The 15,000-nt window shown below is 42.7% G+C and overlaps 2 protein-coding genes across 3 annotated transcripts in view; one reads left to right on the forward strand and one right to left on the reverse strand.

Annotated features, from left to right (window-relative positions):
- The window catches only part of LOC106572425 (retinoschisin), a 12,669-nt gene extending 11,118 nt beyond the window's left edge, over positions 1-1,551 (reverse strand). The window contains exons 1-3 of one of the 2 annotated variants that reach the window (XM_045699513.1): positions 1,248-1,544; positions 250-275; positions 1-9 (exon numbers count right to left, since the gene is read on the reverse strand). The exon at positions 1-9 is cut by the window's left edge and continues 115 nt beyond it. In XM_045699513.1, coding sequence (XP_045555469.1) covers positions 1-9; positions 250-275; positions 1,248-1,305 — 93 coding nt within the window. In that variant the 5' untranslated portion in view covers positions 1,306-1,544. Of the gene's footprint in view, positions 10-249; positions 276-1,247 lie in introns of both variants that reach the window. The other variant, XM_045699514.1, reaches the window with a different exon arrangement.
- The window catches only part of LOC106594775 (serine/threonine-protein phosphatase with EF-hands 1), a 46,655-nt gene that overhangs the window by 9,169 nt on the left and 22,486 nt on the right, over positions 1-15,000 (forward strand). Inside the window, exons 2-8 of the mRNA XM_045699515.1 lie at positions 4,727-4,910; positions 5,449-5,484; positions 5,779-5,906; positions 6,036-6,096; positions 9,026-9,195; positions 10,971-11,085; positions 14,966-15,000. The exon at positions 14,966-15,000 is cut by the window's right edge and continues 12 nt beyond it. Coding sequence (XP_045555471.1) covers positions 4,856-4,910; positions 5,449-5,484; positions 5,779-5,906; positions 6,036-6,096; positions 9,026-9,195; positions 10,971-11,085; positions 14,966-15,000 — 600 coding nt within the window. The 5' untranslated portion in view covers positions 4,727-4,855. The remainder of the gene's footprint in view (positions 1-4,726; positions 4,911-5,448; positions 5,485-5,778; positions 5,907-6,035; positions 6,097-9,025; positions 9,196-10,970; positions 11,086-14,965) is intronic.

Below are 15,000 nucleotides of genomic sequence, written 5' to 3' on the forward strand. Positions count from 1 at the left end.
TTCCTCCCCCTGAAACACAGAGAGGGAGAGATGGAACATTTGTCTCTAAGGCCAGGGCAGGGTTCTTTAGCTCAGGTCCTGGAGAACTACTTGCAGCTGGGTGTGAACTAAAGCAGGCCCACCCAGAGGCTCTGCAGGACTGGAGCTGGAGAAGACCTCTGCCTTAGGTTGGAGGACATCAGTCAGTTCACACATACATTACATTATCAATATGTTTGATGATCAATCACTAGATTTGATTCCACCTACCTCCTGAGCGTGTACACGGATTAGAACTGTTGGGACAGACCCCCAGCGCAGCACAGAGACAGAACATTACATGTAAAGACAGAAACACTTTCCAACCATAACAAGTCTCTCATATTCCATACATGTACAGTCTGTCCATTCCACAGTCTGACTACTAGACCACAAATAATCCAGCACATTATCCAGTGATGCATGTAGCCTGGTGAGGGATTTGAATGTTGGGAAACTAGTCACATAACTGCTACAGTAAAACTAGAACAATCCACCTATTTATAACAGAAATACCTAAGAAAAATCACATTTGTTTCTTTCAGTATTCAATCCAACCCCCATTTTTTTTCAATGTTTTATTTAACTAGGCAAGTCAGTTAAGAACAAATTCTTATTTACAATGACGGCCTACCCCGGGCCAAACCCTAACCCGGACGACGCTGGGCCAATTGTGTGCCGCCCTATGATACTCCGAATCACAGCTGGTTGTGATGCAGCCTGGAATCAAACCAGGGTCTGTAGTGAGGCCTCTAGATGCAGTGCCTTAGACTGCTGCGCCACTCGGGAGCCCAATCAACCAATATATGTTTCTTTCAGTATTCAATCCACCACCAATACGTTTCTTTCAGTATTCAATCCACCACCAATACGTTTCTTTCAGTATTCAATCCACCACCAATACGTTTCTTTCAGTATTCAATCCACCACCAATACGTTTCTTTAAGTATTCAATCCACCACCAATACGTTTCTTTCAGTATTCAAGCCACCACCAATACGTTTCTTTCAGTATTCAATCCACCACCAATACGTTTCTTTCAGTATTCACCCACCACCAATCAACCAGTATATGAAAATATTTGACAGTGTATATTAAACCGGTACAACCATTTCAACCCACCCCACTGTAGAAGCCTACACTCTGAGGTCCTGCTGTGATCAAGCTCACCATCCAGAGAGACAAAGACATAATGAGGGAAGACAAAGGCAAAGAAGAGACGAACATACCGTTAGACACAAGCAGGAGGGCCAACAGAATACAGTGTCCATGGGATTCCATCTTCATGCCTACACAGTGACAGGACCACACTGAAGCACTATACTGTAGCCTCTCTGATAGCACCAGGGAAGGATTATGATAATCCACAGGACACTAATGGTCAGTAATACCCTTTATCTCCTCACAAAGTCCCTCCCTCATCTGTTGAGGGCCAGTTGGGAAAATGCAATGAGGATACAGTAATGCAATGTGTAATGTACCAGAGCGTGGTCCTAATGGCTAGTTGCCCTGAAGGGGCCCAGCTGCTATACCCTGTCACCCATATCATGGAGCAGAAGGTGTATTCAAGGCATTTGGGGTTATCTAGTTTAGGAAATGATTTCTTTGCAGAATAAGGGGAATAGTGTGTGTGTGGGTTCAACTTAACAGGAAGTACCATTTTTATTTATAAAGATAAATAGGTTCTCCGATTGGTCAGATGGGTTAACGTGTCAAAACGTTTCAAAATGCTGGAACTAAAAGTGACCCAGCCAGGCGTGAACAGCACAGGTGCACACCATAGATAAATTGCCCAAGCCTGAATTCAATCTTCATAACACCAAAGTGGGTGTCATAGGCCTATAAAAAGGTCATTGTAAATTTGAACATTTTATAAGACAATCCAAAGGAAAAACACAATGAAGGTCTTTGTTAGCAGAACAACGAAGAAACCCTTCAGAGAGCAGAAGAGAAAAAACAAGGCCTACTCTACCTTCATCTACAAGATCCGGAGAGAGGTTGGAAATAATGGGCCACATTTGGCATTAATTAGTTATTTGGTGTAAATGAATGTCACAGGGCTCGCCAACCCTATTCCTGGAGCGCTACCCTGCTGTAGGTATTTGATCCAACCTCCGTAACTAACCTGAAAATGTATCAACCAGCTAACTGTTAGATTCGGGTGCGTTACATTTAGGTTTGGGACGGAAACCTACAAGAAATCACTTTAAATGTTTTATTACAGGGTGACGGCATCCCCACCATGGACCGTTTTTTGGTGAACGAGTCTACCTGCCCACGGAGGGTGCTGGTCCGTCTGGTCGGTTCCGAGGCCGCCCGCCTGTCACGGCTCAACAGGAGGAAAGTCATCACCCAACTAGAGGTCCACACTGCCATGGCACGGCTGAGACAGGGGAGAAAATATGCCAGGCAACCGGGCGCCTGAATGGTCTTATGAACACTTTGAATTTTATGTATATTTAATAAAGATGTCTTTGTTTTTACTCGTTTTGTTGTCATTCCAACAAATCAATGCACCACTAAATGTGTAAAACAAAAAGCGCACCTGAAGGTTGTATAATGAAATGTTAACGCGGTATGCGCGCCTCTAATGGCAGTCCAATTACTTCGAGGGGCGGGGAAAGGCATGACCATAATTGATGCATTTGCTTGTCTTGTCAGGGGCGCAGATGTGCGCCAAACTCAGTCAACCATAGCCAACTCCGACGCGTGGGGAAAGCGGAAATCAAATGGACGATTTTGTTCCTCGCCGTGCGTGACGCGTGTTGATTAGGGAAGCGTACACTATGTGCAAGACTCACATTTTGGCGTAGACTCTGCTGCGGCACAACCGGACATCTTTATCACCCCAACCGGTGTCCAGGACGAACAGGTAGGTTCCTAGATGAGCTTGGACTTGTCGTTTACTGGCAACAGGCTGTTGGTCACTGAATCAGCTATTGCATCCTGTGTAGGGAATTGAATTACTATATTCACCTCGGCAGATTTTACATGTGAACAGCAACAGGTGTTTGTCTCCATGCAGATCAATGGGCATACTGCAGGATGAATTAGTTTATGCGACATGTTTAATTTAATAGAACACAATTATGTGCGTATTTTGGCGGGTTTTTGCCCTACTAAAGAGCCGTTTGTCAGATGAGCTGCTGCTGGGGTGTTGTAACAGAGGCTGAGAGCGAGGCGATGTTGGTTATTCATAGTTGATCCCAATGGACTTTTTGTTTCATGCTATATCAAACATGCGCCTCCATGGCAACCCTTTACTGATTTTAACCAATTCACATGTGAACATCAACAATTAGGCTTCAACTGGAGGCTTTTCAGCAGGGACAGCCTCAATTACATCTCAATTGCATACACTATGTATACAAAAGTATTTGGACACCCCTTCAAATGACTGGATTTGCCTATTTCAGCCACATCTGTTGCTGATGGGTGTATTAAGTCGAGCACCCAGCCTTGCAATCTCCATAGACAAACATGGGCAGTATAATGGCCTTACTGAAGAGCTCAGTGACTTTCAACGTGGCACTGTTATAGGATGCCACCTTTCCAACAAGTCTGTTCGTCACATTTCTGCCCAGCTAGAGCTTCCACAGTCAACTTTAAGTGCTGTTATTGTGAAGTGGAAACATCTAAGAGTAACAAACGGCTCAGCCATTAAGTGGTAGACCACACAAGCTCACAGAACGGGACTGCCAAGTGTTGTAGCGCGTAAAAATAGTCTGTCCTCGGTTGCAACACTCACTATTGTTTCAAACTGCCTCTAGAAGCAACATCACAATAACTGTTTGTCGGGAGCTTCATGAAGTGGGTTTCCATGGCCGAGCAGCCGCACACAAGCCTAAGATCACCATGCGCAATGCCAAGTGTCAGCTGGAGCGGTGTAAAGTTCGCCGCCGTTGAACTCTGGAGCAGTGGAAACAAATTCTCTGGGTTGATGAATCACGCTTCACCATCTGGTATTCCGATGGACAAAGCTGGGTTTGGCGGATGCCAGGAGAACGCTACCTGCCCCAATGCATAGTGCCAACTGTAAAGTTTGGTGGAGGAGGAATAATGGTCTGGGGCTGTTTTTCATGGTTCAGGCTAGGCCCCTTAGTTCCAGTGAAGGGAAATCTTAATGATACAGCATACAATGACATTCTAGATGATTCTGTGCTTCCAATTTGGTGGCTACAGTTTGGGGAAGGCCCTTTCCTGTTTCAGCATGACAATGCCCCCATGCACAAAGCGAGGTCCATACAGAAATGGTTTGTCGAGATCGGTGTGGAAGAACTTGAGCCCTGACCTCAACCTCATCGAACACATTTGGGATGAGTTGGAGCGCCGACTGCGAGCCAGGCCTAATCGCCCAACATCAGTGCCCGACCTCACTAATGCTCTTGTGGTTAAATGGAAGCAAGTCCCGTACGCAATGTTTCAACATCTAGTGGAAAGCCTTCCCAGAAGAGTGGAGGCTGTTATAGCAGCAAGCGAGGACCAACTCTATATTAATGCCCATGATTTTGGTCATGTAGTGTACGTTTCGCGTCCTCTCTCATCTCCTTCTAAGGACCAATTGAAGGAGAAGGTTAGAGGGGAGGGACCGCTGGGGACCCATCCAATGGGTTTTGAGGAGAGAGGATTCAAGGAGTATGCAACTTTTCTCTCTCTCTCTCCCTCTGTCTGCCTGTCTGACTCTCTCCCTCTCTGTTTCCATTCACAGACATACTGCCTTGCCCCTAACAGAATGGCCACAGACATAATATTACATGATACAGAACCCTTGGGTCACTGACACCTGTGACTGCTGGATGTCTGTAGTGACTGCTGGACGCCTGTAGTGACTAGCATTATGGGATGTGGCACCTCCGTCACCACTGACAACAAGGGGAGGAGACTGACAACAGGTGAGACAGACTGGGGACAAGTGATGGTTCTGATTGTCTTCCCCCAGGACTCATGTACCTGGTCCCAGATCTGTTAAGGTTGGCATAGCAGAAAACTGTAGTTGGCAAGACAATACAAACAGATCTGGGACCAGGTTACATCTCGTAGATTGTGAATCCAGTGAATATATAGATCTGGGACCAGGCTACATCTCGTAGATTGTGAATCCAGTGAATATACAGTTTGATCATAGAGCACCTTTTGACATCTTTGAGAATTCAGTATGTTTATCAGCCGGCAGCTGATGAATTAGAAATCTTGTAGTTTTCCCTCCTACTATTGTTGAATGTTTTCAAGATGTTGGTAAAATGTTCTGCTTTTCTTTGCCTTATTTCTTTACTTCTTCTTTTATCTGACAAACTTGTTTAAATGAATTTACTCTGAAGGGATTTTCTACTTCTAATTCTCTCTTTCCTCCCTGGTGTGTTGTTAATTCTGCCTCTCTCCCTCTGAACTGTCTCACTATAAATGATTTTATTTAATCACTCCTCACTACAGACAAGACGGCCAAGAACACTTCCAGCCCCGCACTGGGTAAGAGGCCTCCTCTCACTTCACCCCTATTGCGGAGTCCTATTGGTCAATCTTACTGTATCATAGTGTCTTATTGGTCAATACCCATGGTCATCCTGTGTGTCTCTCTTTCTCTTTGCCTCTGCCTCTATCTTTGTGTTTTCTGACTCCCTCATGTCTTCATTAGTTTTCAATACTGCTAACTACCTGCAGAGGGCTGTTATTAAACTGTTATTTTATTCAATATGGCTAACTACCTGCAGAGGGCTGTTATTAAAGTGTTATTTTATCCCATCTTCCATCTCCTCCTCTCAGCTATGAAGGCAGCCATCCTGATCCAGCGCTGGTACAGACGCTACATGGCCAGGTTAGAGATGAGACAGAGATACACCTGGAACATCTTCCAGTCTATAGAGTATGCTGGGGAGCAGAACCAGCTACAGGTAATGGAGAAGAACCCAGGGGGTTTAACTGAGACCTGAAGAGGCCTCGGCTTTAGCCCAGCAGGCCAACACAGTCTGTTAGTCAGTTGTATTCCATATGACCAAGTACTATGTTTGAATCTTCCTCAGCTCTCCAGTTTCTTCAGTTTCATGCTGGACAACGTCACTCAACTCAATGGGAATGGCCCAGGTAACTAACATTTTCTTATAATGTTTTCAGGAAAATTGTTGGACTGTCAGTTCCTAGCACAAAAAAATGGAATGCCCATAATTATTTATAGACTGAACAAAAAACGTCCCGATCCATTAATAGCCTATGCCTAAAACATATTATGGTGAAGATGTTGCTTAGCAACCGCATCCGCATGCATCTCTGTTTTTCTCTGTTGTAGTAATGTGGGATATTGTGTTCTTGTGACTGCTGCTGCTACAGCTGGGGCCTGCCTGTACACGTACAGAACAACACGTTGCTGCAGATAATTAGCCAGGCCCTTTAGTGTTGAAGACAACAGGAGATGATGCTCAGACCATCTTGCCTATTTTTACAATATTAATTACAGTATAGGTGATCTCTGTGGTTTTGATCAGAGTAATATGATAAACTGACTGGTTGTTTAGAGACGTGCTCTGAAGACGGAAGCGACCACTCCACAGATAGGGTCTGAGAGAGGTGTGGCTGCTATCCTCTTCAATAACAACATCTGATTATGATGTCCTGCCTGTTTGTCTGCATAAAGGAGTGTCTATGGCTGGACATTAACCTACTGTAGCAGGTTATTCCAGAGGAGTAAACAGAGATGCCCTGAACATGTACAAATGTGTTTGACATCCTGTTTTAGTGTGTTAATAAAGTTATATTTTATTTGATTCTATTCAGTTTGATTCTACTCTATTTAGAGTTGTAAAATTCCGGTAACCTACCTAAAATTCCCAGGTCTTCCAGAAATCCCGGTTGGAAGATTCCAGGAATCAGGAGGCAGTAAGCAGCAATACCAGGGGATTTGGGGAAAGTTACTGGAATTTTTAAACCCCACAACTCTATTCTATTAACTCTGTGTGTTCTGTTCTATTAACCCTGTGTGTTCTGTTCTATTAACCCTGTGTGTTCTGTTCTATTAACCCTGTGTGTTTTATTCTATTAACCCTGTTTTGTTCTATTCTATTAACCCTGTGTGTTCTATTCTATTAACCCTGTGTGTTCTATTCTATTAACCCTGTGTGTTTTATTCTATTAATTCTTTCTGTTCGTCTATTCTATTAACCCTGTTTTGTTCTATTCTATTAACCCTGTGTGTTCTATTCTATTAACCCTGTGTGTTCTATTCTATTAACCCTGTGTGTTCTATTCTATTAAACCTGTGTGTTCTATTCTGTTAAACCTGTGTGTTCTATTCTATTAAACCTGTGTGTTCTATTCTATTAACCCTGTGTGTTCTATTCTATTAGCCTCTCTGGGCTAGGTGGGACGAAATCGTCCCACCTACACAACAGCCAGTGTAATCCCGTGGCGCGATATTCAAATACCTTAGAAATGCTATTACTTCAATTTCTCAAACATATGACTATTTTACACCATTTTAAAGACAAGACTCTCGTTAATCTAACCACACTGTCCGATTTCAAAAAAGCTTTACAACGAAAGCAAAACATTAGATTATGTCAGCAGAGTACCCAGCCAGAAATAATCAGACACCCATTTTTCAAGCTAGCATATAATGTCACATAAACCCAAACCACAGCAAAATGCAGCACTAACCTTTGATGATCTTCATCAGATGACAATCCTAGGACATTATGTTATACAATACATGCATGTTTTGTTCAATCAAGTTCATATTTATATCAAAAAACAGCTTTTTACATTAGCATGTGACGTTCAGAACTAGCATACCCCCGCAAACTTCCGGTGAATTTACTAAATTACTCACGATAAACGTTCACAAAAAACATAACAATTATTTTAAGAATTATAGATACAGAACTCCTTTATGCACTCGCTATGTCCGATTTTAAAATAGCTTTTCGGTGAAAGCACATTTTGCAATATTCTGAGTAGATAGCCCGGCATCACAGGGCTAGCTATTTAGACACCCACCAAGTTTAGCCCTCACCAAAGTCAGATTTACTATAAGAAAAATGTTATTACCTTTGCTGTTCTTCGTCAGAATGCACTCCCAGGACTTCTACTTCAATAACAAATGTTGGTTTGGTTCAAAATAATCCATAGTTATGTTCAAATATCCTCTGTTTTGTTCGTGCGTTCAAGACACTATCCGAAAGGGTAAAGAAGGGTGACGCGCCCGACGCGTTTCGTGACAAAAAAATTCTAAATATTCCATTACCGTACTTCGAAGCATGTCAACTGCTGTTTAAAATCAATTTCTATGACATTTTCCTCGTAAAAAAGCAATAATATTCCGACCGGGAAACCGTGTTTTAGTTCAAAGAGAGAGAAAATAAAAACATGGGGTCGCCTCGTGCACGCACCTCAGTCTCATTGTCCTCTGATAGACCACTTACCAAAGGCGCTAATGTTTTTCAGCCTGGGGCTGCCTCGACATCATTCAGCTTTTTCCCGGGTTCTGAGAGCCTATGGGAGCCGTAGAAAGTGTCACGTTACAGCAAAGATCCTACATTTTCAATAAAGAGAGTCAAGAAGCCCAAGGAATGGTCAGTGAGGGCACTTCCTGTACAGAATCTTCTCAGGTTTTTGCCTGCCATATGAGTTCTGTTATACTCACAGACACCATTCAAACAGTTTTAGAAACTTTAGGGTGTTTTCTATCCAAAGCCAATAATTATATGCATATTCTAGTTTCTGGGCAGTAGTAATAACCAGATTAAATCGGGTACGTTTTTTTATCCGTCCGTGTAAATACTGCCCCCTAGCCCTAACAGGTTAACCCTGTGTGTTCTATTCTGTTAACCCTGTGTGTTCTATTCTATTAACCCTGTGTGTTCTATTCTATTAACCCTGTGTGTTCTATTCTATTAACCCTGTGTGTTCTATTCTATTAACCCTGTGTGTTCTATTCTATTAACCCAGTTTTGTTCTATTCTATTAACCCTGTTTTGTTCTATTCTATTAAACCTGTGTGTTCCATCCTCCATGTTGTCAGATCTGATCTCCCACCTGCTGGACCCAGTGGTTGACCCGTGGTCAGACAGAGAGAGACAGACCATGTATGAACAGATCACTGTTCCTGAGTCCTACAGCGGTCCTCACCTCACCTTCCCCCTCACCGTCTCTCACACCAACGCCCTGCTCTCTGCATTCAAAGAACAACAGGTACCGGACCATTCAATTCAAACTTTATTTTTCCCACTGTGTGCTACAGGACCAGTATTCTTAAAGCGTTTCAGAGTAGTAGTGCTGGTCTAGGATCAACTTCACTGTGTCCATATAATCATACTCATTATGATCTAAAAGGCAAAAACTGATCCTAGATCAGGACTGCTTTCTGAACATGTGCCCAGGGAGTACAGGAGCTGTTGTGGACAGTATGGCAGTGTCATGACGTTGCCCTCACTCTGGGTACAGAGAACACAGTTGAACCCCCTCCCTTTGCCCTCTGGGTTTTCTATGCACCATCCCCCTACCTACCTCCCCCCACCCAGGCTGTGGTGAGAGGGGTCGTAAAATTCCAAAGGAGAATGTCCGGCCTCATGGCCCAGTTTTGAGACAGAGAGGGGTTTCATAGCGAGACAAAGGAATTCTTCCAACTCACAGAATTAGGGAACCGAACGACATTTATGTTCTGGAGAAGGTATAAAAGATTGGTGAAGAATCCAGCTACGAACTGGTCCGCTTGGTACAATTTTGTGATACTCATTAGAGACAATATTGCCATATTACCATACTAAGGTTTATATAATAGCCTCAGCTATGGGACTTGCATCTAAATGGTTGTATACAATGATTTAATAAGATTAAAGCTATTTGGAATATGTTGAGAGGCTATGTACTGATGTTAATGTGATAGAATTGTATTTCTGTTCAAAGCTTAACTCAGTCATCGGCACGCCCCCAGGGACACAGACAGGACAAGGCGTCATGTGACAGCCTGTTCTATGTTCAAGTATAAAACCCCCACCTAGAAGTTCTTTCACTAGACCAGCTTACCTCAGAAGAGAGAGCCAAGGTTTGACCATGCATTCGTCTACTGAAGTTTAACCATACCACGTGGTTAAACTTTTAGACTATCGATACCGACAGAATAATAACAAGTCTTTGATATTAATTAATAGTCTGCAGCTAGAAATTTGATATCATTGAACGCGAAGACCGACGAAACATCCATTCTATAACCACATTAATGAATGTCGCTTTGAAAGATCCATTCTAACCGAGAGAGAGAGAACGCGGACAAAAACTCTCCAACAGGACAAAAACTCTCCAACAAGGATCCCGACGACACACTGAGCGTAAATATATATTGATTGCAATTGTTCCCGAATGAGTGAGTGTTCATGTGCAAAGGTTTGGATATCAATGGTTAATATTTATCAACTCTGTAGGGTCTTCTCAGCTGACCCCCTCTTGTTTGTTTAAACAAGCCGCCATGCCGGTTTAGCCCACTAGGGCACATTACTCTACCAATTCTTTGTGACGATAACTACTGTTTGTATGCCTTCTGTGAATTACTTTGTTTAGTAAATAAATGATTTTAAGACAGTTGATGAATGGATGACTTAGTGAAGACTGGGTTTGTGCAGATACAACAATTTACGACGTTTGGAATGAGACTGACGAGGTAAAGAATACACCATTTAAACCAGAAGATAATCGGTCAGATACTATAATATAATATATAATGTTATAATATAGGAAAGTTATATTAGGAAAATTATAACTTTGTAATCTGAATATTTTCCTTGGTGCCCGGATCTCCTAGTTAATTACAGTTAAACGATGAATCAGTTTAATCGCGTAATAATAATTGCAGGGAGTTATTTTGATAAACATGTCTTCGGTTTAATGGTGCCCAAAGACACGACAGCAGCTTCATGAATAATAACAGATCAATAACCTATAGTCCTACCTGATGGTTCCTCTTCTTTCAGCCTCTCCATGGCAGATACATGCTGCAGTTGTTACACCAGACTAAGAAGCTCCTGAAACAGATGCCAAACATCATTCACCTGTCCACACCCTACGCCAAGGAGATCACAATATGTGGTAGGTTGTTGTTCATCTTTATTGATTGGATTGATATAGCGCTTTTCCAGATGATCAAAGCACTTTACACTGTATGAGGGAAACTAATCCACCACCCCAATATTGTTTTCAGTACTGCTAACTATGTTGTCCAATATTTGACCATGTACTGTCTTGTACTTGTTGGTTAATTTCATTTAAAGGCCTTTAGTTTTTTGGGGGGGACGTGAGTGTCCAGATGTCAAGTTGACTTTCTAGTGCACAACACTATCTAGGACACAAGACTGACTATCTAGTACACAATAACACAAGGCTGACTGTCTGGTTCACAATAACACAAGACTGACTGTCTAGGACACAAGACTGACTGTCTAGGACACAAGACTGACTGTCTAGGACACAAGACTGACTGTCTAGGACACAAGACTGACTGTCTAGGACACAAGACTGACTGTCTAGGACACAAGACTGACTGTCTAGGACACAAGACTGACTGTCTAGGACACAAGACTGACTGTCTAGGACACAAGACTGACTATCTAGTACACAATAACACAAGGCTGACTGTCTGGTTCACAATAACACAAGACTGACTGTCTGGTTCACAATAACACAAGACTGACTGTCTGGTTCACAATAACACAAGACTGACTGTCTGGTTCACAATAACACAAGACTGACTGTCTAGGACACAAGACTGACTGTCTAGGACACAAGACTGACTGTCTAGTACACAAGACTGACTATCTAGTTCACAATAACACAACACTGACTATATAAACAGCAAAAAAAGAAATGTCGCTTTTTCAGGACCCTGTCTTTCAAAGATAATTCGTAAAAATCCAAATAACTTCACAGATCTTCATTGTACAGGGTTTAAACACTGTTTCCCATGCTTGTTCAATGAACCATAAACAATTAATGAACATGCACCTGTGGAACGGTCGTTAAGACACTAACAGCTTACAGACGGTAGGCAATTAAGGTCACAGTTATGAAAACTTAGGACACTAAAGAGGCCTTTCTACTGACTCTGAAAAACACCAAAAGAAAGATGCATAGGGTCCCTGCTCATCTGCGTGAATGTGCCTTAGGCATGCTGCAAGGAGGCATGAGGACTGCAGATGTGGCCAGGGACATAAATTACAATGTCCGTACTGTGAGACGCCTAAGACAACGCTACAGGGAGACAGGACAGACAGCTGATCGTCCTCGCAGTGGCAGACCACGTGTAACGGTACATCCGAGCATCACACCTGCGGGACAGGTACAGGATGGCAACAACAACTGCCCGAGTTACACCAGGAACGCACAATCCCTCCATCAGTGTCCGCAATAGGCTGAGAGATGCTGGACTGAGGGCTTGTAGGCCTGTTGTAAGGCAGGTCTTCACCAGACATCACCGGCAACAACGTCGTCTATGGGCACAAACCCACCGTTGCTGGACCAGACAGGACTGGCAAAAAGTGCTCTTCACTGACGAGTCGTGGTTTTGTCTCACCAGGGGTGATGGTCGAATTCGTGTTTATCGTCGAAGAAATTAGCGTTACACCGAGGCCTGTACTCTGGAGTGGGATTGGAGGTGGAGGGTCCGTCATGGTCTGGGGCAGTGTGTCACAGCATCATCTGACTGAGCTTGTTGTCATTGCAGGCAATCTCAACTCTGTGCGTTACAGGGAAGACATCCTCCTCCCTCATGTGGTACCCTTCCTGCAGGCTCATCCTGACATGACCCTCCAGCATGACAATGCCACCAGCCATACTGCTCGTTCTATGCGTGATTTCCTGCAAGACAGGAATGTCAGTGTTCTGCCATTGCCAGCGAAGAGCCCTGATCTCAATCCCATTGAGCACGTCTGGGACCTGTTGGTTCGGAGGGTGAGGGCTAGGGCCATTCCCCCAGAAATGTCTGGGAACTTGCAGGTGCCTTGGTGGAAGAGTGGGTTAACATCTCACAGCAAGAACTGGCAAATCTGGTGCAGTCCATGAGGAGGAGATGCACTGCAGTACTTAATGCAGCTGGTGGCCACACCAGATACTGACTGTTACTTTTGATTTTGACCCCCCTTTGTTCAGGGACACAATATTCCATTTCTGTTAGTCACATGTCTGTGGAACTTGTTCAGTTTATGTCTCAGTTGTTGAATCTTGTTATGTTCATACAAATATTTACACATGTTAAGTTGAAAATGAATACAGTTGCCAGTGAGAGGACGGTTCTTTTTTGTTTAGTACACAATAACACAACACTGACTATCTAGTACACAACACTGACTATCTAGTACACAACACTGACTATCTAGTACACAATAACAACACTGACTATCTAGTACACAATAACAACACTGACTGTCTAGTACACAAGACTGACTGTCTAGTACACAAGACTGACTGTCTAGTACACAAGACTGACTGTCTAGTACACAAGACTGACTGTCTAGTACACAAGACTGACTGTCTAGTACACAAGACTGACTGTCTAGTACACAAGACTGACTGTCTAGTACACAATAACAAGACTTACTGTCTAGTACACAACACTGACTGTCTAGTACACAACACTGACTGTCTAGTACACAACACTGACTGTCTAGTACACAATAACAAGACTGACTGTCTAGTACACAAGACTGACTGTCTAGTACACAATACTGAATGTCTTGTACACAAGACTGAATGTCTTGTACACAAGACTGACTATCTAGTACACAATAACAAGACTTACTGTCTAGTACACAACACTGACTGTCTAGTACACAATAACACAACACTGACTATCTAGTACACAACACTGACTATCTAGTACACAATAACAAGACTGACTGTCTAGTACACAATAACACAAGACTGAATGTCTTGTACACAAGACTAACTATCTAGTACACAGCAAGACTTACTGTCTGGAGACACAACACTGACTGTCTAGTACACAATAACACAAGACTGACTATCTAGTACACAATAACACAACACGGACTATCTAGGACATAACACTGACTATCTAGTACACAATAACACAACACTGACTATCTAGTACACAACACTGACTATCTAGTACACAATAACACAACACTGACTATCTAGTACACAATAACACAAGACTGACTATCTAGTACACAATAACACAACACTGACTATCTAGGACATAACACTGACTATCTAGTACACAATAACACAACACTGACTATCTAGTACACAACACTGACTATCTAGGACACAACACTGACTATCTAGGACACAACACTGACTATCTAGGACACAACACTGACTATCTAGGACACAACACTGACTATCTAGGACACAACACTGACTATCTAGGACACAACACTGACTATCTAGGACACAATAACACAACACTGACTATCTAGGACACAACACTGACTATCTAGTACACAATAACACAACACTGACTATCTAGTACACAACACTGACTATCTAGGACACAACACTGACTATCTAGTACACAATAACACAACACTGACTATCTAGTACACAACACTGACTATCTAGTACACAATAACACAACACTGACTATCTAGTACACAACACTGACTATCTAGAACACAACACTGACTATCTAGGACATAACAGCCCCTCAGCTCCCAAAATAGAGCTCTTTCTCCCGGTTGTTTATATACATAATGAAAAGACTTTGTTTCACCTCAATGGCCTCCTTCCCTGTAGTCAGAGACGCATCTCATCAAACTCAAGAATCCTTGAGATGAATGTTAAACACACACACAGAACATTAATGTCGGAGAGAATGTTAATTAACTGTTGATTAACTCAGTTAACCAATGAACCCAGTCATTTTGGTTTCATAAGCCATGGATGGTCTAATTTCTAGGAGGAAATGTGTCTACTACCTTTAAAATCTTCTAATGCTTGTCATTTCCTTCAGGAGATTTACATGGCCGACTAGATGACTTGCTGCTC

This window comes from Salmo salar, chromosome ssa17 (genome assembly GCF_905237065.1).
Source record: "Salmo salar chromosome ssa17, Ssal_v3.1, whole genome shotgun sequence".
Taxonomy (NCBI): domain Eukaryota; kingdom Metazoa; phylum Chordata; class Actinopteri; order Salmoniformes; family Salmonidae; genus Salmo; species Salmo salar.